The sequence below is a fragment of the Dromiciops gliroides genome, chromosome 2 (genome assembly GCF_019393635.1).
Source record: "Dromiciops gliroides isolate mDroGli1 chromosome 2, mDroGli1.pri, whole genome shotgun sequence".
NCBI lineage: Eukaryota > Metazoa > Chordata > Mammalia > Microbiotheria > Microbiotheriidae > Dromiciops > Dromiciops gliroides.
In genome coordinates, this window is record NC_057862.1 from 67,116,858 (window position 1) to 67,143,223 (window position 26,366).

At 35.6% G+C, this 26,366-nt stretch overlaps 1 protein-coding gene across 4 annotated transcripts in view; it reads left to right on the forward strand.

Annotated features, from left to right (window-relative positions):
- Positions 1–19,203, forward strand: part of NRG3 (neuregulin 3) — a 1,197,616-nt gene extending 1,178,413 nt beyond the window's left edge. For all 4 annotated transcript variants that reach the window (XM_043984098.1, XM_043984099.1, XM_043984100.1 and 1 more), the window contains 2 exons: positions 466–636; positions 10,834–19,203. In XM_043984098.1, the coding sequence (XP_043840033.1) occupies positions 466–636; positions 10,834–11,341 (679 nt within the window). In that variant the 3' untranslated portion in view covers positions 11,342–19,203. The remainder of the gene's footprint in view (positions 1–465; positions 637–10,833) is intronic.
- The last annotated feature ends 7,163 nt before the right edge of the window (positions 19,204–26,366 follow it).

The following is a 26,366-nucleotide window of genomic DNA, read 5'->3' on the forward strand; positions in this document are numbered from 1 at the left end:
GTTGACTATCCCAGTTAGATAATGAACATCTTGAGAAAAGGAACTCTTTTTTTTTCATGAGTATTCCTACTGCATAATGATGGGCACATAATAAACTCATCATCATCACCACCACCACCACCTCCACCACCACTATCATCAATAGCTAATGTTTTTATAGCAGTTTAACACATATAAAGCAAAACCTCTTAGATATTTGCTATTTTTGCCCTCATTTGGTAAAAGAGGAAACTGAGCCTGAGTGATACAGGGCTCATACACCTAATATGAATCTGACACAGGATTCACACACAAATCTTCTTGAGCCTAAGAGCATAGCTCTATCTGCTATGCAACACTGCCTTCATTTATAATACCTTGCTAAGAGATTTACAACTATGAATTTCTGTCAGAGGTATACGTTATACAATCCGACTAACCAAATACAGTCACTCTCTGTTCCCTTTATTTTTTTTTCTTGTTTAGGAGTCTATCTTCATGCTGCAGCCCAGGGCAAAGGACTGGGATGCTACATCGGAATGCTTTCAGAAGGACACCACCTTCTCCTCGGAGTCGACTCAATGGGATTGCAGGACCAGCATATCAACAACTGGAAGAGGCAAGGATTGCAGATCATGACACAATTCCTTGCCAAGGGTAAGTAATCCAAAAGCCAAAATAGAAACAACCAAAACAATAACAACAATAAAATAAACCAAGAGTAATAATAATGTATTTCTCGTTGTAAAGTGCTTTAAAATTTGCAATGTACTTTACTCTTCAGAAGAAAGCTATGAGGAAGGCAGAGCAGCTTTTATTTTAATCTCCATTTTGCAAATGAAGACCAATGTGGTTTACCCATTGAAATCCAGTTAGTAAGTGGAGGAGCATAACAAAATGATTTGAATCAAAGAAAATCAGAATGGAAAGGAATCCCTGGGATGATTGAGTCCAAACTGTCTTGAATTCTTTCTACAATATGGCTGGCATGTAACATTTGTAGTCATTTTCCATTTTTATCATGATTTTAATCTAATGAGTGTGAGGTATGATCACATCATTGTTTTACTATGTATCTCTAATTATCGGTGATTTGGTTCACTTCTGCTTCTTGATAGCTTGGATTTCTTCTTTTGAAAACTGCCTATCCATATCCTTTGGCCATTTGTCCATTGTGGAACAAATTACTATGAATTTCCATCCATTCGTTATATAACTTAGACAAGATATTTATCAAAGAAATTCTCTGTAAAGTTGTCTTTTATTATTACCCTTCCAATATTAACTTCTCTATAAAGTTGCCTTTTATTATTGCCCTTCCAATTTTAACTACAAAGGTTTTTATGTAAATGATTTTTTATGATTGCATGTAATCAAAACTGTCAATTTTATCTCCTGAGATGCTTTGTATCTTTTGTTTGGTCATGGGACTCTTCTTGTGTCCATAGTTGTAAAAAAGGATTTTTCCTTATTTTTCCTCTAATTTGTTTGCACTATGACCTTTCATACCTAAATTGTTTATCTATTTTTGAGTTTTATCTTGGTATATAAAGTGAGATACTGGTCAATTCCTAGCTTCTGCCAGACTGCTTCCAGGTTTTCCAATGATGTTTGTAAATTAACAAATATTTTTAAAATATTTTAAATAGTATTTTTCCAGTTACATGTAAAGATAGTTTTCGACATTCATTTTCTTAAAAAATATTTTGAGTTCCAAATTTTTCTCCCTCCCTCCCTTTCCTTCTCCCTCACCAAGACAGCAATTGATCTGATATAGGTTATATATGTACAATCACATTAAACATATTTCCACATTAGTCACGTTTGAAAGAAGAATCAGAACAAAAGAGAGAAACCTCAAGGAAACATTAAAAAAGAAAAAGTAAAAATAATATGGTTTCATCTGCACTCAGACTCCATAGTTCTTTATTTGAATGTGGAGAGGATTTCCTGTCATGAGTCCTTTGGATTATGGTATTGACGAGAAAAGCAAAGTCTATAACAGCTGATCCATTAACAAGCATTTTTATGTTTCAACTATGTGTCAAGCACTAGTATTCTAGGAGCTGATAACATGGACTAAACCAGCACAGTCCCTCCCCTCAAAGAAATTATACTCTATTAAAATGTTACTTCAAACATCTCTGACATTTATTTCCTTCTTTACATTCATAAGGCCACTACTTCCATTTAGGAATTCATGAACATCACACATAGACTATTGTAGTGGTCTCACATTAACATTCCTTTTTTTCCAGTTTTCTCTTTTCTTTTCTGTCTTCTACACACTTTCAAAAATAAAATTCCTAAAGGTCTACCCATATTACACACTGACTTCAGAATCTTTGAGACTGCCTCTCTATTGTCTACAGAATAAAATAGAAACTCCTCAGCTTGGAATTAAAAACTCTTTATAATCTGACTTCAGTCTAACTCTTCAATCTAACTTATTTCCCATTATCTCAATACAGGTACTCTTGGTTCTAGCCAAAAGGCTATTCCTACCTCCATGTCTTTTCACAGGCTTTTGCCCATTCCTGAAAAGTATTCTCTTCTCACCCCTGTCTCAAAAGTGTGAAATTTCTGAAAGGCTTAATTCCACTTGCAACTTATACAGAAAATGTTTTCCATGACTCTTAGTGGTTAGTGTTCTCTCTTCTATAAACAAATGAATGAATGAGTGGATGAGTGAGTGAATGAATGAATGAATGAATGAATGAACAAGCTAAGGGACAAATAAATATTTAAATGTTATCTTCCCTACTCTCTTCCTTTGAGTAAAATGTAAGTTACTTGAAGTCAGGAACTATTTTTACTTTTCTTTTATTTCCCTTTATATTCCTCATGCTTTATACATAATAAATAAATGTTCATGGAATGAAAACATGAGGGAATGACCATGAGGGAATTGCCCTGACAAAAAACAGATCAATCAGTTTTGAACTCTAGTAATTGCAGAGCTCTAAAGGGTACCCAAATAAAATTTTCTGACCAAGCCTATCTGTTCATAACTGGATATATCATTTTTTTCCTTCTTTTGGTCTGACTTTGTTTACTGCTGCTACCAACCTGATAGCCACAGCAGACCAAGAGACAAAGATAGCAAGAAGTTGTTCCTCCCATTACTTTAGGGGGCTCTTGGGTTTTCTCTGGCTATGAACTTGTCCATGGCTCAGGCTTTTCCAACAAAAGAGAAGAGCAGTTTCCTCCACTAAAGTTCAAAACAAAGGGGATAAATAATAAGCAGCTCCTGTTTTGCAGTTTGGAAACCATTCCAAATGGACTGGAACAGGGCATTTAGTACAGATGTGGGGCAACAGAAGCAAATGCAATACAACAAAGGAGACTTTTGAAACACAATGAAAGTTGGGAATTTTTTTTTCTGCTTGCCTTATCTCCAATAATACATTAATCATTGAGCCCTTAATATTACAGATAATATTATATATTGATAATATTGCTTATTAATCACTATTAATGATTTTTAATTAAAATCAGATTTTCTCACTGTATGGAGCAAACTGCCTCAGTTTACCCAAATAACTCGAGGAGACCACCAAGTCAAGCAGAGACAGATTTATTACATTCCCATAGGAATGGGCAAGCTCAATGCCTGAGCCATGCCAGCTAATACATGCCTTGACCTTTTATAGGAATGTTGGTCAGAGGGGAAGTCCCCACGCACACACTAGGTCAAGCTCACAATCTAACATCCAATCCTGTCTCACCCAGGGTGCGTGTTCACCTTGTGATCAATGTATGGAGACATGCATATGTGTTTTAGGAAGAAGGGGGAAAAGGGGAGGGGAAACAAGGTCAAACCAAAGGAAGAGGAAACAGGGCAGTGACAGTCAGATGTTTCAGATCTCACAGTTCCCACTGACTCCCCTCTCCAGGCCCCTGTCTCTAAAGATATTCAACCTGAATAACAGGAAGATTCACTCAGGTGCTTTAGCATTGTTCTGTAGTTGTGTTAATTCTAGAAGGATGACAGGGTTAAAATTTATCTTCGGTTATGTTGGGAAGAAAAGAATAATCCATTGTTGGGACCCCAGGGCCAAGGGGATTCTGCTCTGAGAAAAAGAGACATGTCACTTAACATCTGGTCTCAACTCAATTGCTGCATCCTGTGCCAAGCCCTGACCTTTCTTCTTGAGTTCCGAGTATTGAATTGGTGGGCAAACTCCCTGTCCCACTGACTAGGGTTCTGACACATGATGGATTGCAGACAAAATTAATATGTAGCTGACAAGTGGGGAGACTGAGAAGAAGTAAAAATACTGTTAATTGGCAATAAAACTTAAAGGAGACAGTGAGAATTTGACAAGCAATAAACTTCTAAACTAACTATACTGGGGCAGGGCTGGGTACCTTCCAGACCCCATACTCAGAGTTTAATCTGACTCAAATCCATAATCATATCATACATCACCAAGGCATAAATGGAAACTCATCCATAGACATCATTTTTGAAATGATTGAGGTTGGACCCAAAGATATATATGTGTTGAGGAAATGAATAAAAGACAAATCATACCACATTTGGGCAGTGGTCAAGTGTGCACAGGCTTCTCTGCATTCCCTAGTCTTCATCTCCTCACCTAAGTCTCTTGGAATCTTTAGAACTATTCAAGGCTCACATCAAAGATCAGCTCCTCTATGAATCATTTCTTGATCCCATTTATTAATTTTCTGCTCCCTCCCTGAAAAATAATCCTTCATATGACTTTTTTTTGTTCTTTGGATTTACATATATATATATATATATATATATATGTATATATATATTTATACTTCCGTTAAAATCTCTGAATTTTGAAGGCAGGGATTATTTGGGTTTTCTCCTTAAGTAACTGGTAAGTAGCACAATGTTTCAGTATAGGAAGTTCTCAGTATGTGTTGGTTGCCTTTAACTGAATTGAAGAAAATGGATACCATTTGGGTATTTGATTTTAGCTTGGATGCCCATGAAGAACAGTGAGAACTAAGCTCCTATGAAGATGGTCTGCCCAGGTAACAGTTTAGAGCACTACAAGAAGTTAGTGGTATAGTAGATAGAGAGCCAGGCTTGGAATCAGAAAGATCTAAGTTTAAATCTAGCCTTGGATATTTATTGGTTGTGTGACCCCACATCTACCTCAGTTTCTTTAACTGCAAAATGGGGATAATAATAGCACTTGCCTTGAAGTGTTGTTCTGAGGGTCAAATGAGATAATATTTGTAAAAGAGTGTTTGGCCCAGCACCTGGCATATAGTAGATGGTATATAAATATTTATCCAATTCCTTTCTCCCTTCCCCTTCCTGATTTTAATTGAATCTTGTTGATTTTAAAATCCTATTAAGGCCTCTGTGATTTCCATATTCATGAATGACATGTCCAGTCTGTCAGATACTCTTTTTCACCAGAAAGGAGACTCTAAATTTCTTTTTACGCAAAGTTAATGTTTTCCTTTACTTTTTTTTTTTAAGAAACTTGTTCAAAATGTTCTCTTTAGCCTCACATTCCTTTGGATTTTTCCATTATATGATATACATCCAATGTTGATAAATATTGAATCTGAGAACAAGAATCACTTGTAGAATAAAATACATAAGGCAATTTGATCTCATTCTTGGCTACCCAAAATAACTAATTTTCATGCCTGTCAGAAGGAGGACTATCTCGCAAAAGATTGGAAGGTATATTGGTAATAGAATTTCTCAGCTCAAGGCTCACTCCATATCTGGCCTTGTCTAAAGGAGGAATGAATTGATTTCTGAGAACCATCAACCATTTACTGTTAGAGGCTTCTTTCAAATTTGTTGGTAATAATGATAAAGAGTCAGGCTCCCATTCTACTTACTTGTCCATATTGAAAGCCCCAAATATCCTATGCAGCTCCCAGTAGTATCCTTTGACAAAAGAACTAAGTTGCAAATAGAAGGAAAGACTTGATGGTTGTGAACTCTTCTGGCTTTGAGGTAGTTTTGCCAAGGTAAAGTACCTGATTTCGGTAGGCTTGAATGAAATGTTCACCATTGTTTGCCAGGATGGTGCAGACCAAAAAAGGATATTGAGCCATTCATAGGACACTTTAAACAAAATTTTTTGTTTCAAGTCCAGTTAAACTGTTTTGATTTGCAGCACATTTCAAAAGATCAATACTAAATTCATCAGCATATTCAAGTTTAGATAGGGAGCCTATTTGTATTGTAACAGTCCCCTTCTCTGCTTTCTTCCCTCAACCTCCTTAAGGAATACACTTGCCTACAGTTCTGGCTGAGCATAAATCAAAGGGCTACAATACCAATATAAGTATAGTTAAAGTCCTTACAATAGCTAAATATTTTCAAAGGGCTTACTATGTGCTAAACACTTTATGATTTTTATCTCATTTGATTCTCATAAATAGCCCTGGGGGATAGATGCTATTATCACCTTCATTTTACAGATCAGGAAACAGAGTCAAACAGAAGTTAAGTGACTTGCCCAGGGTCACACAGCTAGTAAGTATTTGCACCTGTATTTGAACTCTTGTCTTCCTGATTTTTGACCCAGTGTCCTATCCACTGGGGCTCTTAGCTAATCATTTGCTTCTGTCAAAGCTCCATTCCTTAAATTATTAGGAACTCCTTGAGAGCAGCGACCTTTTTTAACCCTTTTAACCACAATAACTCTCCTAGTGCCTAACATAATGCTTTTCAAAAATGTTACTTTCACAATGATATTTTTTGCTTTTTGATTATTGATACATTTTGTTTTTACATAATCTCCATTCCTGATTATATCACTCCATCACGTACTAATGAGGCAACCCCTATAACAAACAGGTTATAATCAAGGGAAAACATCCAAACTCAACCAACAAATTGAAGATGTCTGACATTATTTGCAGTTTTCTCCTCCTTCCCCTTGGCAATGTTTCTTGTTTGTTTGTTTGTTTGTTTGTTTGTTTGTTTGTTTGTTTGTTTTTGTGAGGCAATGAGGGTTAAGTGACTTGCCCAGGGCCACACAGCTAGTAGGTATCAAGTGTCTGAGGCCGGATTTGAACTCAGGTCCTCCTGAATCCAAGGCCGGTGCTCTATCCACTATATATATATATATATATATATATATATATATATATATATATATATATATATATATGTGTGTGTGTGTGTGTGTGTGTGTGTGTGTGTGTGTGTGTATGTGTATATATATATATATATATATATATACACATACATGCGTGCATATTTGTATCCACTATGTAGCTATGCTATAAATAATATGTAGCATAGATACCATTTTCTCTGAGCACAGTGGAATTGATGCTTTTGAATTCTGGTGGTCGAGAAGAATTTTTGAGAGTCCCTTGTATAGCAAGGAGATCAAATTAGTCAATACTTAAAGAAATTAATTCAGGCTGTTCACTAGAAAGCAAAATACTGAAGTTGAAGCTTAAATACATTGGCCACATAATGAGAAAACAGGACTCACTGAAAAGACTCTGATGTTGGAAAAGATTGAAAGAAAAAGGAAAGAGGGGAAGCAGAAAACGAAATTAATAGATAACTGTCACAGAAACAATGAGCATCAATGTCAACAGACTTCAAGAGTTAGTGGAGGACAGAAGGGACATTTTGAAACAAGAACATTTTCTCATTCTATTGCCCTACTGATTGCCTTTATTCATTGTCATTGTTGTTATTGTTGTTGTTGTTGTTGTTGAGTTGATTCAGTCATGTCCAGCTTTTCATGACCTTATGGACCACATTGCCCATAGGGGCTTTCTGGCAAAGCTATTATAGTGGTTTACCATTTCCTTCTTCAGTAGATTAAGGAAGTGATTTGCCCAATGTCACCCAGCTAGTCAGTGTCTGAGGCCAGATTTGAATTCAGGTCTTCCTGATTCCATCCACTGAGTCACCTAGCTACCTGCCCTTATGCATAGATATGGTCAAATAAATGTTTCCCTAAAAAATCTTCAGTGATTCTTGCTTGGTCATTGTCTATTCAGGAACTTTAAACAGAATATCTTGGGATACAAGAATTAACCAATCTGATGTTATTTGATCTTTACAACTTTCATTTTATGCTCTATTATGTGGCCCAATTGTCTATTTTCTGTCTTTCAGATATATCTAGTGATTTTCCATCTCTTTGCTCTTGCTTACTCTGTTCCCTTTATAAGGATCATTATCCCTCCTCCGCTTGCCTTATAAAATTCCTTTCCTTGCCTTAAAGTTCAAATTAAATCTCCAACCTCTCCAAAGTCTTTCCTGATCCTCTTAGTTAATGATATTTCTCCCACAGACCTATACAATACTTTGTTTTGTAGCTCTCTAATTCACACAAATATTATTTTGCATAAGTTATCCATGGATCTACCCAATGTCTCTATATCACTATAAGCTACAGAAAGTGGGGAATGTCTCTTTTTTCCTAAATTTTACCTCTGCTTTAGTCATGGATGCTATATGTGAATTCATACATGTGCATTTGAAATGGTTGTACAACTCTATTGCTCATTTAATTGATTTGATGACAAGGAAGATTATGGTGTACCTCCTATATATCTCAAAACTCCATTTTCTCTACATAAATGTGAATCCTATCATATTTTTTTTTCCTATCATACTTTTTTGATTTTTTTTTTGCGGGACAATGGGTTTAAGTGACTTGCCCAGGGTCACACAGCTAGTAAGTGTCCAGTGTCTGAGGCCAGATTTGAACTCAGGTACTCCTGAAACCAGGGCCAGTGCTTTATCCACTGTGCCACCTAGCCGCCCCCCCCCATCATACTTTTTAATGAACAATCTCATAGCTTTGGTTACTCTCTGTCCAATTGATTTCAATATATTACATATTAGTGGCAGAGAATATATATGCATATACATACACATCCATCTATCCATATATGTACATATAGTAGGAGAGAATATGTAAGTGTGTGGCATGAAAGGATACCCATATACTCTACTAACAAAATGTGTAAAAGAAAATGAATTCTTTTAAGCTTTTGCTCTTGAGATGACATAACACTACCCCCTGCCTTTTTCTCCTCAAGAAAACTAATTGCCATCCTTCAGTGATAAACTGGAGATTTCTACTTCTGTTTTCTCTCTTCCCATGTGAGGCAAGCCTTCCTTGCCTTTGAGAACCCTAAACATCTGTATAACTAACTCTGACAGCAACAGGATGGAGCAGCTGAGAAAGCTTCACATCAGCTGAATAATTAATTAGTATGTACTAATTAAGGAGTAGACCAGTCCTCTCTTAATAAGTGCCTTAAGCAAACAAACAACTCTATGTCATTTCCATTCTTCTGGGACAAGCTTCAGGAAGAAGATGGATAATCATAGAACAGAAAAAAAAGTCATATATCTGATTCTACAGCTTGGGGAGTTTTTAGTGGTTAAATACATATTCTGTAACAAATGGGAACCAGACAGCTTTCTTATAGCATAGTAGAGAGAGAGAGGGAGAGAGAGGGGGAGAGAGAGGGGGAGAGAGAGGGGGAGAGAGAGAGAGAGAGAGAGAGAGAGAGAGAGAGAGAGAGAGAGAGAGAGAGAGAGAGAGAGAGAGACACCTGTAAATGTTTAAATGTTCCTGGCATATTTCTCTTTGTTATATACATGCCCCTCTTTCCTTACTAGGAAACACACAAAACCAAACTGGAAAAAAATGGAGAGGGACAGAAATTCTATAGCTTTGATTAGATTGGTACCTTAAGAAACTGTATTGAAATACCATCTTAAAGAAAAACTTTTTTTGTACCATTTGCTATGCACTAATCAGATGTCATGTATACCCGAAGTAATTTACCTGAGTTCTGTAAAGATTTAACCAATTTTTACAGATTTTTCTACATTCGCCCATTCCTGTCCTCAACATTGGGAAACCAGAACTGAGTAAAATGTTAATAGTCCTGAGCAGTGAAATGGGGGAAGTGTTGAAATTTAACAATTCTTAATCTTGAGGAAGGGAAAACATTGTAATCCTTTTAAGTCTTGGGGGATGAGTATGATTAGAACCTATGTGATTTAGCTCCAAAAATAACTGAAGCAAAATACATGTTTGGTAATAGCCTGTGGATTATAATCCAAGTGAAGTCAAGATAAATGATGGGGGGTGGGTGGGAGAGAAGGAGAAAAAGATGGGAGAGAGGGAGAAAGGGAGGGAGGGAGAGGGAGAGGGAGAGGGAGAGGGAGAGAGAGAGAGAGAGAGAGAGAGAGAGAGAGAGAGAGAGAGAGAGAGAGAGAGAGAGAGAGAGAGAATAAACTTCCTTTTTATGCCAAACTCTAGCAATCTGGCTAAGAGTCTTCTCAGTAGGGTCCCTCATTTCTTGTTAAATGACCTATTACAAAGTTGGAGGAGGGATATGAAAGGAGACACAGAAGGGGCTCTATTTACATTACTCTCTTTAAAATCTGGGTGATGCAGGCAATCCAGTACTGTAATTCCTTCCCAACTCAGCATGACAATTCTACTTTGGATCCAAATGTTAAGTTAACAAATCTTTTCTAGGCATTGATGTGAGGCCATAGGCATTCCAGTTTGCCAATTGCTGGTAAATGAAGCTTACTGCCTTGTAAGCATTTAGAAAGTGGCAGCCTTGTGACATTTCCTTTATAAAATGGGACATTAAAATTAAAAAATTGTCACTATAAACCATAATGAAAAATTGCAGAGATATCATTTGTTTCCTTTCCAGATTGTCTTTTGGGAGAGGGTGACATTTCTCTCTTGTTTTGCAAATGATAGACAAAGACCAATTGTCCAAGGATAGAAAGCAAGAGGAAAACCCCTGTCTACTTATCCTTCTATGTGTATATTCTTTGTTTCATATCTAATAGAAAATTGAAATGTTACCTTTGTCATTCTTTTCCAGGTATCCATCCAATGGATTAAAAACCCAACAAAATACAACAATAAATATGCAACTGCCTTCAAGAGAGACAAAACCCTATTTTAATAGCTTGGATCAAAAGGGCCTGGTGGGATACTCATCCACAAGGGCCAGTTCTGTTCCCATCATCCCTTCAGTGGGCTTAGAGGAAGCCTGCATGCAAATGCCAGGTATTTCTGACATCACAAGCCTCAAATGGTGCAAAAACTCCTGTTCTGCTGAACTTGTCAATGTGAGTGGTCCAGTCAGCAATTGTCTTATAGTAGAACAACAAGAAGTAAAAATATTGCTAGAAACTGTCCAGGAGCAGATCCGGATTCTGACTGATGCAAGAAGGTCAGAGGACTATGAACTGGCCAGTGTTGAAACTGAGGACAGTGCAAGTGAAAACACAGCCTTTCTACCCATGAGTCCCGTGGCCAAATCAGAAAGAGAGGCACAATTTGTCTTAAGAAATGAAACACAAAGAGACTCAGCATTGACCAAGTGACTTGGGAAATAAGGATCTGTGCATTCAGTGCTTTGCTAAACAGGAAAGAGAGGAAATTAAATACAAATTATTTATATGCATTAATTTAAAAGCATCTACTTAGAAGAAACCAAATAGTCTATCGCCCTCATATCATATAGTGTTTTTTAACAAAATATTTTTTTAAAGGGAAAGAAACATTTCAGGAGGGATAAAGCTTACATCAAAAGCTTTTTGGTAGGATTCTGAATAGACTTTCAGTTAGTTTTAGCACTGTTCTCTTTGGCTCTTAGAAGGCTTGGGCTATGCATAAACACCACTTCAAAAGTTCAATGTTGGCCTTAGATTCATTTGGGGTTTCAAGGTTGAAAAGCAGAATCCTATTCACTGAATGCAGACTGTTTGGTGAACAGGTCCTTGCAGCTTTGCTGGAATATGCTCAAACCTTTAACTTCTTGTCCACCTAATATGATCACTGAAGGTTCCACTGTGGCAACATATTTTAATATTCCCCATCTGATTTTGAAATAGTGGCACAAAAATACTTAAACTTTGGAATGGTCAAAAGCACAGGAGATGCAGGTGCCCTCCACAACCCTACAGTGCACTGTGAGAGTAAAGGTTTTCAAGTCCTAGAAATTGAGGGAGTTCTAAGTATGACACTGGCAGAAACAGTCAACCACCATAATGTGGGACAAAATATTCTACATAAAAAGTTAGCCTTTGAAGCTCTTGATTTTCAAAGGAACACTTGTAGGGATATGTGTGTATGTATGTGTGTCCGTGTGTAGGTGTGCCTGCATGTACTCACATGAACCTGTGTGTGTATGTGTGGGCTTTCTTTCCTCTTAACTTTTATATATATATATATATATATATACATATATATATACATATATATATGTATATATATATATTTTTTTCCTTCTGAGATAAGTCAGGGAATCCAATATTCAGCCAAATGTGTTTTCACTTTAAGTCCAAATTTTATTTTTACTTTTAATTTTGCATTATATATAAACAGTAAGTTCCTAGAACCCTAGGCACTCTCAAACATTCCTCTGCCTTTTTTTAGAAGAAAGCAACATTTCACCAGATAACATTAAATTATGAATTTAATAAATTAAAGGTGTGTTATTTTTATTTTTGAAAATTTGAATTATGTCTGTCCATACAGTTAACCAGATATCCTTCTCATCTTCACTGATAAAAAGGCTGCTATTTATTTTTTATCTAGTCTATTCCACATGAACTAAGGCATTTGGCTTTTCTTGTTAGGAAGGGAGGGGCAAATTGCTAGAAGAACATAGGCCAAATTCCTCAGTTCACTGGAAACATGTTGATGGCCCAGTAAATAGTGATATATGTTCATTTGCAATAAAGCAATATTTTGACCACTGGCAAGTAAATGTCAACATTTTCTAAAGGTTTATCTTTTTCCCCCTTTCATAGGACATTAAAGAAAACTAGCATTTTCCTAATCAGTAGTTTTAGCCACCTAGACAGTTATCATTAACCTACCACTTCTGTGGCTACAATATTTACTCTCTATTTTCATTTTCAAAAAGGCAAAGAAGTTGAAAGGACACCCAAATTCTGAAGGATGTTGGAGAAGTTTTTCTTTGTACATTATCATTGCACAGAATGGCTTTGGGTTATAACCCCTTATGAAGCAAACCTGGATGCCATAAATTTCTCATTGTAAATTAATTTGATATTGAAGATGTCGTGTGGGATTGCTTTTGGAGAAGAAACAATAGACTTTAGCAATGGGTTTCAAAAATAAGCTTACCTTAACCCAAGTAGAGTAGGAGAACATAAAATTCTTCATGTTTCACTTGATTTTAAAGAGAGATTTCAACTAGGTGGAGTTACTATTACTATTACTATTAGTCCAGTGAAAGAATGTGCAGCTCATTTATGAACTGCCCTTATAAGTTGTTAGCCTGAGTGAAAAGAGAGGCATTAATGATAATAATTTAACAAAGATGTATGTCTTTTTTTTTTTAAATGCCATACTTTTCTTTGAATGGGAAAAATATTTACAAAGGTAAATTTCTAAATTGTGTGCCCTATTCCCCCCACATGTGTAAATTCCTGTTGGATGGGAGTGATGATTTTGCCAATGTGTCCCCATGTAATGAGTAGGCAGTACAGGTGAGTATGTGAAAGCACATTACCCATAGATGTATCCACTAAAATGGAATTTGTTCCTCAGCTCCATCTGCGCACTGTTCAGCTAGCTGGGAGAAGTTATATAATTTGTGATACATAAATTTATTTAATATCTTAGCTGTCCTACAAAGAATTAAGCTACCCAATTGCAACTAAAGTTGGTTGCACTTTTGCCAATTTCTCTCTTAAGCTTCTCTCAATAAAAAATAAAAACAATCCCATGCTATTTAAATTATGAAATGAGATCCATATATATGGGATTCTAGGCATCAAATAGCCTATAAGCTATTAATCACACACATATACTCCCAATAGAAATCCTGACATTATCATGGAAGTGGACATAATAGAGTTATTCAGCTGTTTTTTTTATCTTAAAAATTGTCAATTTTTAAACAAAAATTTTCTAGCAATTTATCTGTTTAAGAGTTTTAAAGATTTACTCTGCCTATTTTGGTTAATGTCCCATTTCAAAAATGTACTAGCAGAAAATATGTATCCATACATATGAATTTAAAAGATCTGCATAGAAACACTTTAAAAGTCATGTTAAACACCAAACACCTGGAGCTTGTCACTACTTTGTCCTTAGAACTATTTTTCCTTAAAGCAAATCTGTGTGGTTCAATAAGACACTTTTGGGTTTTTTTTTAAATGTCTCCCCCCCCCCTTCTTTATTATGTGAACCAGAGGCCTCAGTTAAATTGAATTTGTTATTCATTCTCCATTTCAGACTGAAGTTTGCCTATTGTGTTATATTAAGGCACTTCTTTCTGTCCCTTCACTAAAAAGAATTATTATTTGCCAGAGGTTGCTGAAAAATGTTAATGTCATTGATGAATGGGAGATGGAGGGTATTCTGGGAAAAAAGACTGGAAATGAAAGATTAACATCTAGAACTTGTCCCTCATTTTCTTGGGGAAGGGAGATATGGTGAGTTACATTATGTTTCTGTGAGTGGTCACCCCACCTTGTTTTGAGTTAAGGACTTGGCATTTACAAAGTAATCACATATTTAGTGTACTTTCATTATTTTAAGTGGTAGAAGAAATATGTGAACTGAATGAAATATTTTTTTCAAGGCTTCCTTGGATTCTGTGCTCAATAATTATAAAAATCAATCTGAAAAAAGAGAAAAAATTTTAACATGTCCAACTCAGTCAGCAAGAACCCACATTGAATAGCTATGACCACCTAAGGTTTCAGATGATTTGGACTATGCTCCCCAATTCTAGATCAAGCTTGGGAAAGCTATACCAAATGAACCTGTCAGATGTAAAGAGTAGATCGAATTATAAAACAGGGAGGGAGAAAGAAAACCAAAGCCTTTCTTCACTTCTTGCCATTCAAATGTTACAAACATTCATTTCAGTTTCAATTACTGGTCAAGCCTAGCTTTTGGATCCCCACTCCTAGTGATCAAGATGGCAGAACTGTTACTATTATGTGTCTTTCACTGTTCATAGCAATGGTGTTTCCCTTCTAGCCAAGCCCTAAAGACAAGGAAATATTTCAGAACAACTGTTGTGGAACAAAATTTCCAACTAAATCTATCCTACAAATAAGAGGGGTAGGGTTTTTGTTTTTTTGGATATGGGAAACCTATATTTTATATATAATGAACACTTTTTTATTACTACTCAATTGTGTAAATTCAATGTATGGTATACAACTATGGCATGTCGACTGTCTTTGTACTGTAGTCATAAGAAATATGATATTCATTTGGTAAAGAGCCACAGACATCTGTGCTGTCCCATCATCTAATGCATACCAACATGCAGGAGGTCACAGGCCTTTGAATAAGCTTTATCTCTTCCTCTTTACTTCTTACTTTCCCTTTTAAAGAAACAGTGAGGGTAGAGAGGACTCTAGATTTAAGATCCCAAATTAAGCACTCTTTTTTATCTGACTTACTGGAGTCTTCTAATTGTTAGTACATTCCTAATCCAATTTGTCCTGATTGTTCAAAGGTTTCCAACATTTTAAAATATTGTATTCTCAACTATGGGGGTGTATTTTTTTCCTTCTGCTTCCATTTCTATCCCAAACAATACTGATACACACTACTGAGAAATCTAGTTTCAAAGTGTTTGGGAGTTTGTCTTGTTCTTTTTGTTTGTTTAAATAAGCTTCACTTTTTCAGGTCTTTTCCCCTACTAACCAACTAAAAATAAACAGTGACAATGTGACATGGAGTACCAATGATTTCATATTAAATGAGAGGTGTGGCCACTTGGAAATGGTTGAAATTATTCCCACATTTTTGATCCTCTTCTTTCTTGGAGAAGCAGAGCTAACAGTTGGTAGAAAGCTTGGGATAACCCTGGGGTAAAATCCCTGTTAGATTTCCTCTTAGGAACTAAGATGTAAAATTTTGTGTGTATGATTGCTGTCCCTAAAGTGTATAATGGTCTCAAATATATATATTTTTACACTCTTAACCATAATGTATTTAAAAGGTGTCTAGAAAGCCACCTTTGAATTCTGTTCCCCAGTCTGTTGAACTGGCTAGCTGGTAGAATGGGGACAAAATGGGGAAAATTCTGAGTTAGTGCCAATATTGGCTAATACTTATGGAGATACTTGGAGATCTGACCAGATACATCCTTGGCAAAATGGAGGTCCTGCTTCTAGTCCATTTGGTAACTTGTCATAAATTACTGTATTGATTGCATGTGTATTGTTGCCTATGAAAGAATTAATTGTGTGATAGCAAGCAATCAGTGTTACTATTTGTTTGGAAAGTATTAGAAAACTATCATAATGAAACTCATTAACAGCAAAATAGTGTCCCACTTATTTTCTGAGACCAAGTCCTTACCTATTAAATGAGGGGGCCTAATCTAGATGACCTCTAATTTCTTTTCCAGCTCTAGAATTATATCGTTCTATTTCAGACCTAAATTAAACTTCACTCCTTTCCCTTAAATTCCCCACCCTCTAAATTTCCAACACATATTCATTTTGAATCTTTTACAGGACTGAGACAAAAAAAATGAGGGAAAGGTCACATAGATTAGTGGCTCACAGGAGAGAGGGCATCATTTAAAATCAAATCTTCTTTGAAAAGTTCATGAGCCTTCCTTTAAGGTCTTCAATATAATGACCAGTCTGAAGCTAGAAATGTGTTTGTGATAGCATTTTATAGATTTTTCAGCTTATTTTCCATAGAACAATTAGCATTATTTTTAGTTTTTCCAAAAAAAAAATGAAGACAGGAGTTATAGATGAAATTAAAGAGAGCCTTTGTTGGATTCATAGTAGGCACTCTATCTCAAGTTTAAAATGACTTGTTTTCCATTTGAAAACTCAAATGTATAGCTCTCTAATTAAAGTAACCTGTATGGAGTATGAAAATATCACATTATGCCCATATTAAGGACAGTATTTCTCAATATGTTGAACATACTTATAAGACTATGTAAATTTATCAATAGAAGGCAAGTGTCCTTAAAGAGACTCCATTCTCTCTCAAAGGTCATTAGTAGAAGCAAACTAAACTCAATGAACGAAGTAGGCATCTGTATTTGTTTTTTTTTTCTTTTTACATCTTACACTAACATATTTAGCTAGTAAAAAGTGATCAATTCCAAGATAATGTCTCCAAATACTTTTTAAAAATTGGGAATAATGCAATAAGAAAACCCAATCTATCTCTGGGTGAATTACTTCTTACTTAATAGACCTGTGATCTCATTGATTCTCCAATGATGAAGATTGTAAATCTTCCATATCTCCCCATCCTGTGTAATTCTTTCTGATGTCCTCCTATAAATTCTCCACAGAAAACTTCCCCTAGATACCTTGACATTACTGGAATAACACCATTATAATGTACCATTTCTTAGACAATGAATATTTTACTTTTGTTAATAATATGTTGACTAGTAAGGAAACCTTTTTTGGGGGGGTTGGAAAATAAGAGTATATTCTAGGACAACAATTCAACAGTATTCCAGTCAATAAAATGTGAATTTTAATGTAACTTCTCTTAAATGGATCAACATATGAATGTTTTCTTTTCCTGTATACATTGTACACATATGTATGTTTGCATTAAATATGAATTGCAAATGTAAGACTTCTATGAATGAACATATTTCCCCTCTATGACCATGGCCTGGGTCAAGGGTCATAAAGCTTTGTTTAATTCTTGACAGTTTATAAACTATGTTGATTCTAGAAGCAAGAATTAAAAACACATTTTTGACATCAGATTGATCTTCTTGAGGATCATAATGTATCAGTATTACCCATTTAGAATATTCATGACCTTATGAAGGTCGACAAACCCTATTTCCTTCATTATCCCTTGAAACAAGGCAGAATTTTAAAGTATGTTAAGGTGAATGGAGAAGAAAACAAGTTTACAAATCAACTGATGAAAACAAGCAATTTTAGGCTGTATGTTTGCAATTTAAAAAAAAGGGTAAAGTCACAGGGGGGAAATCAAGTCAGGAAAAACACTGATCTTTGACATTCCTTTTGATTTCACAGAACTTGCTATTTAACCAAAGGGACCATTGCTATCTCGACACTACTCAATGACACCCTCACTTGACAACAGTTCTCTAGGGCTTGCTCATGCATTTTAGCATTGTCTTTCTTAATTAAGCCCCACTACCAAATATATTACACTCATGTTGTATGTTAAAATCCAATGTTCTAAACTTGTTTTCATATTTAGACTTATCCCCATACTTGTCACTGAAAATGTTTCATATCTGCTGAGACATCAAGGGCTAAGTGCTAAAATGAGTTGCCCAACAAATGCATGAAAGAAGATTAAAAAAAAATAATTAGGAGTCAACATTTGTATCCTACCTATGCACATATACACAGGATGTTTCAGCAAATTCTCCTGAATAATAAAAAGCTTGACAAGTATACACACACACACACACACACACACACACACTCATCTGTAAGTGATTAGATAATACAAACAACTCTGAAAGTTGGCTAAACATGTAAGTACCATGGATTTGGCATATTTGGATTTTAATTTAGAAAAAAAAATTAGAATTTCCCTACATGTTCAAATAGATCAACAGCATTAAGATCAATCATAATCAATCATAATGCTCCAACTAAACATTTTTTGCATTTGGTTAATCAATTTCTTAATGATGAATGTAAACCACACCCAGTACAATTCATTAGAAAGCATGCAGATGATGTGTGTATTTCCAACTGGTAAACATGGTGGAATAGTGCAAAAAAAGACTGGATTTGGAGTTACCAGATAAGGATTCAAATTTTAGCTCCAGTAATTACTTACAAGTTGTGTGATCATTCTGACACTTGGTTTCCTCATTTATAAATGGGGATGATAATGCCGACACTACCTACCTCACAGGGTTGTTGTGAGGAAAGTGCTTTGTAAGTTCAAAAGTACCATACTTGTGAGCTAATAATAACTGTCATTATTCACCTTTATTTCAGTTTTGTTTCTGTTCTGTAAAGAAACATTCCTAGTGCCTAAGATGAAGATTGTGTTTCAAGGAGACTTCAATGGTTATCACTTTTCTCCTCTTTCAAGAAATGATTTGAAAATGAAATCCACTCTTCTGTTGGCAATGGTTATTGGAAACAACCTTGAGAAATATGTCACTCCACATCTGAGCAAATGTTGCGTTTCATTATGTTTGGACTCCATTTTTGGGGGAGATGTACATTCCTGTTCATGATTTTAAAGGAAAGAAATAAGAACTGATTTTAATAATCAATCTGCAGTTTGACTCTTTTGTTGAAATTTGAAAATACAGAGGAAATCTTACCTTTAAAAGTACCCCAAAAGGGCACAGGTTAATTTCCCATTTTTGTCACCTTGATACTATTTAAGACATTTGACCACCCCAAACCTCCTGCTCAAGTTGTGTTCATACTGAGTATATCTCTTATCTCATTTTTCTTTATTAAATAGGGATTTTAAGCACCTAATCAGACTACAATGTGAGTGGCGAATGTAATCTCATGGAAAACAAAAGCTTTGTTCATCCTAGCTTCATTAGTGCAGGGATAAACTGGGATTATTTAGAATATAAGAGATAATGAGTTTCATGACCAGCTTCCATCTCTTCATACAAAGAAACACACTAGAACCCTTCAATTTTACTGACCATATTAAGTCCCGAGACCTTTTAGCCTTCTTAGAATTATGTCAGGGGGCAGCTAGGTGGCACAGTGGATAGAGCACCGGCCCTGGAGTCAGGAGTACCTAACTTCAAATCCAGCCTCAGACACTTAACACTTACTAACTGTGTGACTCTGGGAAAGTCACTTAACCCCAATTGCCTCACTAAAAAAAAAAAAAGATGTCAGTATCTGTACTAGTCCCATTTTGAAAGCTAAAAAGATAGACACAAATATATATTTATATTTAAAAAGCCATAACAAGTCAAACCATTGCACCAAAGAACACAACAAAGAAAAGTGGGCTTAATATAAAATGTTCACCCATTATAGTAACATAAAACATGATTCAGAAGAACACTAAAAGTATGTTCCCCTCTACACAACAACACTTAATATAATGTATCAGCCCAAAAGTTTCCATAATACAATGCTTTTTCTCACATCATTGAAAATACTAGTCTGAGGGAAGCTAGGTGGCACAGTGGATAAAGCACCATCTCGGGATTCAGGAGTACCTGAGTTCAAATCCAGCCTCAGACACTTGACACTAGCTGTCTAACTCTAGGCAAGTCACTTAACCCTCATTGCCCTGCCCCCCCCCCCAAAAAAAAATTCTAGTCTGTCTTTTTTTTCTGTTAAATGGACTTTTCTTCCTAGATTAGTATGGTTTCTCAGAATTTCAATTATGTGATTTCTGTTGCTCCAGTAGCCCAACATCCCAATAGATCTTCAGCCTAATGGATGTGGCCAATCCATCCAAAGAATTCACTCATGGGAACTTACCCAGATCAGTCCATCCTGACTGAATCTTGTTCACTTCCATCTATAAGATCTTCACAGAGGGTTCATCCAAATATCAGGGGGCATTTCCTTATGTTCTCTTCATATCAGAAGGATAACAATAGCATACATGGGCTCTACATAAGAAATGAACTGCCAAATGAAATGAAAAGGCAACTTATCTCCATTATGCATCATATTAAATCTCAAAGTCATGGATGTACCAAAAAAGTTCCCCTTTATCTCTTGCTTTCAATTTGCTTTGAATATTTGTCTGTTTTAACTTATGTTGAAAACCTAGTTGGCAGAACTAATATTAGAAAATAAAAGAACAATCAGATAAACAAATATCCCAAACTAAAATTAGAAGGTCCAAATATAACTCTCAGATGTTTGTTTCAAATTTCATTTTAAAAAGAGTATTTTAAAAAGAGTATTGGTATTTTAAGTTTACAGAAAACCCATGATTGGCCTGGGTGAGATAGGTAGACCTACTTTCAAAAAAAAATTGGAGAATGAAAATTTAATGAGAATCTTCATCAGTCCTTCAAAGATCAAGGGGTTGGTCAAAACTGTTCATTTAATTTAGAAGTGAAAATGATTTGGAACTTTAAAAATGTGATATACATGAAAGATACACACACATATGTGTATATAATGTATGTATAGAAATATGTACAAATCCTATCACAGAACATTAGTTTAAGATCGGTAGCACTTTGCAGAGGTTGGCTAAATGAGGGTATTTTTATCTGATTAAATGGCTAAAGAAATAGGAGTTTATCCATCCTTTCTTAGTGTAAGAAATCTTGCTATATATCAGTACTTGTTCTCACACAATCGAAGAGTCTGTTTTATTCCCAAGTCAAATACTTATAACCCCTAGTCATAAGCACTTGTATATCAAATATTTAAACTCTATAGGGCAATGCTTTGACTTATCAATTCCTAATGCATTGTTCTATAATATATTGATGTTAAAATATTGTATGGGGCATTAAAATTGGAGTTCATATTTATAAAAATCTGTATAAGCCCCCATTTACTAAGATATTCATTCAATGTAATGTTTTGATGGGAATGATTCTTTAATGGGCAATTATCTCTCTTTTCTTTGCATGTGTGTGTGTGTGTATATATAATGTATGTATATATATCCATCTTAGGAAATATAGATGTATCTTTCGCCATCTGTGGAAAAATACACATACATGGGTAGATATATATAGATATAGGTGATATAGATAATGTATATGTATATGTATATAGATATAGGTGATATAGATATGTAGATGATATAGATATAGACAAATAATCTTTATATGTATGCATATATGTTGTAGATATGAATATATGTCAATCATCTATCTATCTATCTATCTATCTATCTATCTATCTATCTATCTATCTATCTATCTATCTATCTTCTATCTATCCAGAGAGAGAGAGAGAGAGAGAGAGAGAGGCAAAGAGAGAGAGAAAGAGAGAGAGAGATTGGAATTGTGATGTGTATGTATAGATTGACATAAAGGCTGAACCAGTGATTTCAATGGTATAGTGAGTTCTCAATTGATACTTTCCCATTAACAATATAGGCCAACAACTTCTTCTATAACTTAGAGTCTAAGACAGTTGCCTAAATTACTAAGTGGATAAGTGACTTGCTTTGGACCACATATCTAGTATGTGTCAGAGGTGGGACCTGAACCCAGGATCTCTTGATTTTGAGGTCTGTTAGGAGAGATTTAATGGCTTATCCATAGTCACACCAACAGTATGAATTAAAGAAAAAACCTGAATCCAAGCCAGGAAAATCCTCACATACATTATTATGCAATACTGCCTCCCATTGAGAAAGCAGTGCTCAAAGGAGGATTAATATTGATTCAGTTGGTCAGTGTCTGTGTGTGTATACATGCATATATACATATATACACACGTGTGTTGCATATGTGTATTGGTGTGTACTGTATACACACAGATACATTTTGTTACAAATATATACACACATGTATATATTCACACACTATATCCATAAATATCTATAATTAAACCTGTATCTATATCATCTATACCCCTATCTACCCCACCTTCTCTCTGTCTCTCTCTCTGTCTCTGTGTTTGTCAGTCTGTCTCTGCTCTATATTTATTTCCACATAAAAGATTCTCCAAGGAGATAAAATTCTCCTTTGATACAAGTTGTATATTTTCTGAAGATTGATTTACACTGTAACTTGACAAAACAAAGTAACCAATATTTGCTAATACCAAAGCTGCAGATTTCAGAAGCCTATTTAAGTTTTACTTCAGAACAAACGGCTGGATTCCTGTGTCTTCATTAATAATTAGGAGATAGCTTTGTGATGCTTTGCATGGGACAGCATTACCTCCTCCTCCGAGTCAGTGGTATGTCTTTTTGGTTTGATTCACAGTAGCTGTTGTTCCGATCTTCTACATAGTGGTGTTTATGTTGTGGAGGAGGAATTGGAGACCAAACGATATTATTACACTCTCTCCCTGAGGCTTTCTATTTACCAGAGTTTAGACATATTTGGTCAACAGCGCCAAGTTCCTAGATCAATTTCCCTCTCATTTCCTTGGCACCTAAGGGCAAATGGCAACTTTCTTTTCTGTCATTTTCCAACTTGGGAAATTGATGCATGTTTTGTCTGTTATTTAATACTTGACAGACAGTTATGAGAATCAAACTACCCATGAAAACTGCTGGCCTCTTCATGCTGAGGAACTGAATTAACTTTCAAGGGGCTTTTTCAGTTCTAGCACCTAAGAATAGCATGATAGGGGTTCATCCTTCATAAAATTATGAAAAATCCCTTTTGACACTGTTAGAATTTAGCTGACTTGTGGAATTCTATTTACTACTGAGAAAGTGATACGAATTATTTTTTTCTTGCTCAAGTCAACTGGAGTATGTGTATGTCCTCTAATGATTTTAAAATCTGACTATATGGATGACATTCTCATAGAGATGATAATATTTTGGGGTCATCGATTTGGTGCTGAAAGTCAATAGTCAGTAAACATTAATAAGCTCCAACTATGTATAAGGCAGAGCAGCTAGGTGGCACAGTGGATAGATTGCCAGGCCTGAAGTCAAGAAGACTTATTTTCCCAAGTTCGAAATCTGGTCTCAGATTTAGCTGTGTAACTCTGGATAACTTGTTTAACCTTGTTTGCCTCAGTTTCCTTATCTGTAAAGTGAGCTGGAGAAGGAAATGGCAAACCACATCAGGTTCCTTTGCCAAGAAAACCCCAAATGAAGTCAGAAGAGGCGGACACTCCTGGAACAATTGACCAGCAAATGTACAAGGTACTATGCTAAGATGATCAATGTATACAAATATGAAAAAGACAGTCACAGCCCTGGAGAAGCTTACAATCTAAATAGGGAAGAAACCAATACACAAAAGGAAGCTGAAGAGTTGGGGGGGGGCGGGGAAGGGAAGGGAGATTAATGAATGCAAATGAGTTTAAAGAAGTCCAAAATGAGTGTCACCTGTGGGAATTGGAGAGATGTCTAAGGAATGGAGAAGAAATTAATTCAGAAGCATTTTATGGGACATGAGACTATTTGAGAACCTCTCCTTTTATTGATGACACTAAAGTGAACCTAGGTTGTTTTGTTTGTTTGGTTTTGTGGGCAATGAGGGTTAAGTGACTTGCCCGGGGTCACACAGCTAGTAAGTGGCAAGTGTCTGAGTCTGGATTTGAACTCTAGCCCTCCTGAATCCAGAACTCGTGCTTTATCCACTGTGTCACCTAGCTGCCCCAAACCTAGGTTTTCTAAGCCTCTCTCAGTGGAGCACAAAATGTGTCACATTTTATCAAGGGTCTCATTGACTCACTGAATATATCAATTGTCTCAATAGAAGCCAAGATAAGCTGGGAAAGGCTCATTAAGAGAAATCTGGTTAATGGGAGATTTTTTTTTTTCAGCTAAAACTCATGAAGTCAAGCAGTGATTATGATCAACATTGTTAGAATATGTTCCAACATGAAAAAAAACACCATACATACTCTAAGTCTCCAAGTATAAATTAATCTTCACTAAAATCCTATTCAGATACATCCTCACACACATGAAAGAGTTTATCACTGGCAAAGAATAATGTATCTCTGGCAAGTCCTTTTCCATTGGAAGTGTTTAATTTTGTGCCCAGCATCTAGGTTTTCTCTGAGGATCAGTTAGACTAAGCACCCAAAATTCATGTTTGTTTGTTTTGTGTATGTGAGTTTTGTTTTGTTGTTTTTTGTTTTGTTTGGTTTGGTTTTGGAGAGGGGAGATCAACACATAAAGTCCATATGCTAAGTCTTTTGTTTTGGGGGCAAAGGCTATGTGCATATAGGTTGTTTTCAAAACTAATCAAATGTTTGTTTGTTTTTTTAAAGTGAAAAAAATTAAAACCCTTTTTAAAGTAAACTGTTCTACACCCTTCAAAAAATTATGTGCTGGCCTATTTACTCTTTCTTCCATCAAATGATAATTTAAGGGTTCTAATAGGTACCAATGGACTTTCTCTATTATAGAGAATATTAACAAAAGCACCCTACAGTACTTGAAGCTACAGGCTTAACATCTTTGAGTCTCAGTGTCTTCATTTTTAGGCTGATGTTTTCAGACTGATTGATTGATTGGTCTCTGATGTCTCATACAATCATCAGTCAATTTTTACTGAATTAGTGGTTCAATATAAATATTAAAGCCTTCAAAACCTGGTTGGCATACAGTGGACCCTTTATAGAATGTCTGTTTCAAGGGAGGCAATGTGGTGGTATACTTGAAAACAGACAGGTTTGAATGGACAATCTTTTGTCCCAGCTGTCACAAATATTCTGGGTTTTCTTGGACAAATTATGGAACATATTCTGGGCAAATGTCTTCATATATCTAAAAAGAGAGGTGAATTAAGTACCTACTAGCCTTTTATAGGTCTAAATTTCTTTCATTCTATTCCTAAAACATCCTTAAGGAAAGAAAGTTAGTAAATATTACTTGTCAACCAGTAAAAATGAAGGAAAGAACTAAAAGAATGACTCTGATAACTCAAAGTAAAGCTGGTTTCTGACCAAAAGGATTTTTGTAGCTGCCTCTATTCTCCAAGGGCCTGACCTTCATCTGATGAAAGAACACATTTCAATTTTGATGGGATGTATTCCAAGAGAGATTAGCTGCCAGCCATCAAACATTAAAAAACCGTCTACCTGCCTTGTAAGTGTAGAATCCAATGAAGTCAATATGAATCTTCTTTGAGTATTTACAAAAAGACAGCTTTCTAAACAGGAAAAATGATTGAAACCCACATAAGGTTGGGGGTGAAATTCTAATGGATTTAATAGCACTTTAATCAAGGAAACTCCTTAAGTAGCCAATTTAATCACTGTCATCAGCAGCATCAGTGTGATTGAAAGCATCATTACCTTAACAGTTGATTATGAAGAGCTAGATGGTATAGTTTTCTCTTTCACTAAAACTGGTCATTACAGAGGTTTTTTTCGGGGGCCTACCCACCATCACCTTAAATTGCAAATGGACTTGATAGGTTTCCAACATAAAGTTAACAATTGAATTCTTTCCCAAGGCTTTAAACATTGTCATAATGCACAAACTGGAAATAAACTAATTCCGTTAGATTTATATCAAGCAAAGGATTGTTTGGACAACCAAGTGCAACTCTCCTGGGTTTGTAAGTTGAACAAATTTGTAGAGCTCTAGTAGAGTACTGCAAATGGATCAAATGAGATAACATCCATTGTAGGCATTTAATATGTTCTTTTTCTATTCCTTTCCCTTCCCTTTTCATATGTCCCAAATGAACATTAGTCAGTCTAGGTCACAATTCTGTCTAAGTATTCTATAGTATTTAAAATTCAGATGCTTAACCTGTCCAATTTTTTTTCTTAAGTTTTATTCCATCCCCAAATCAGATAG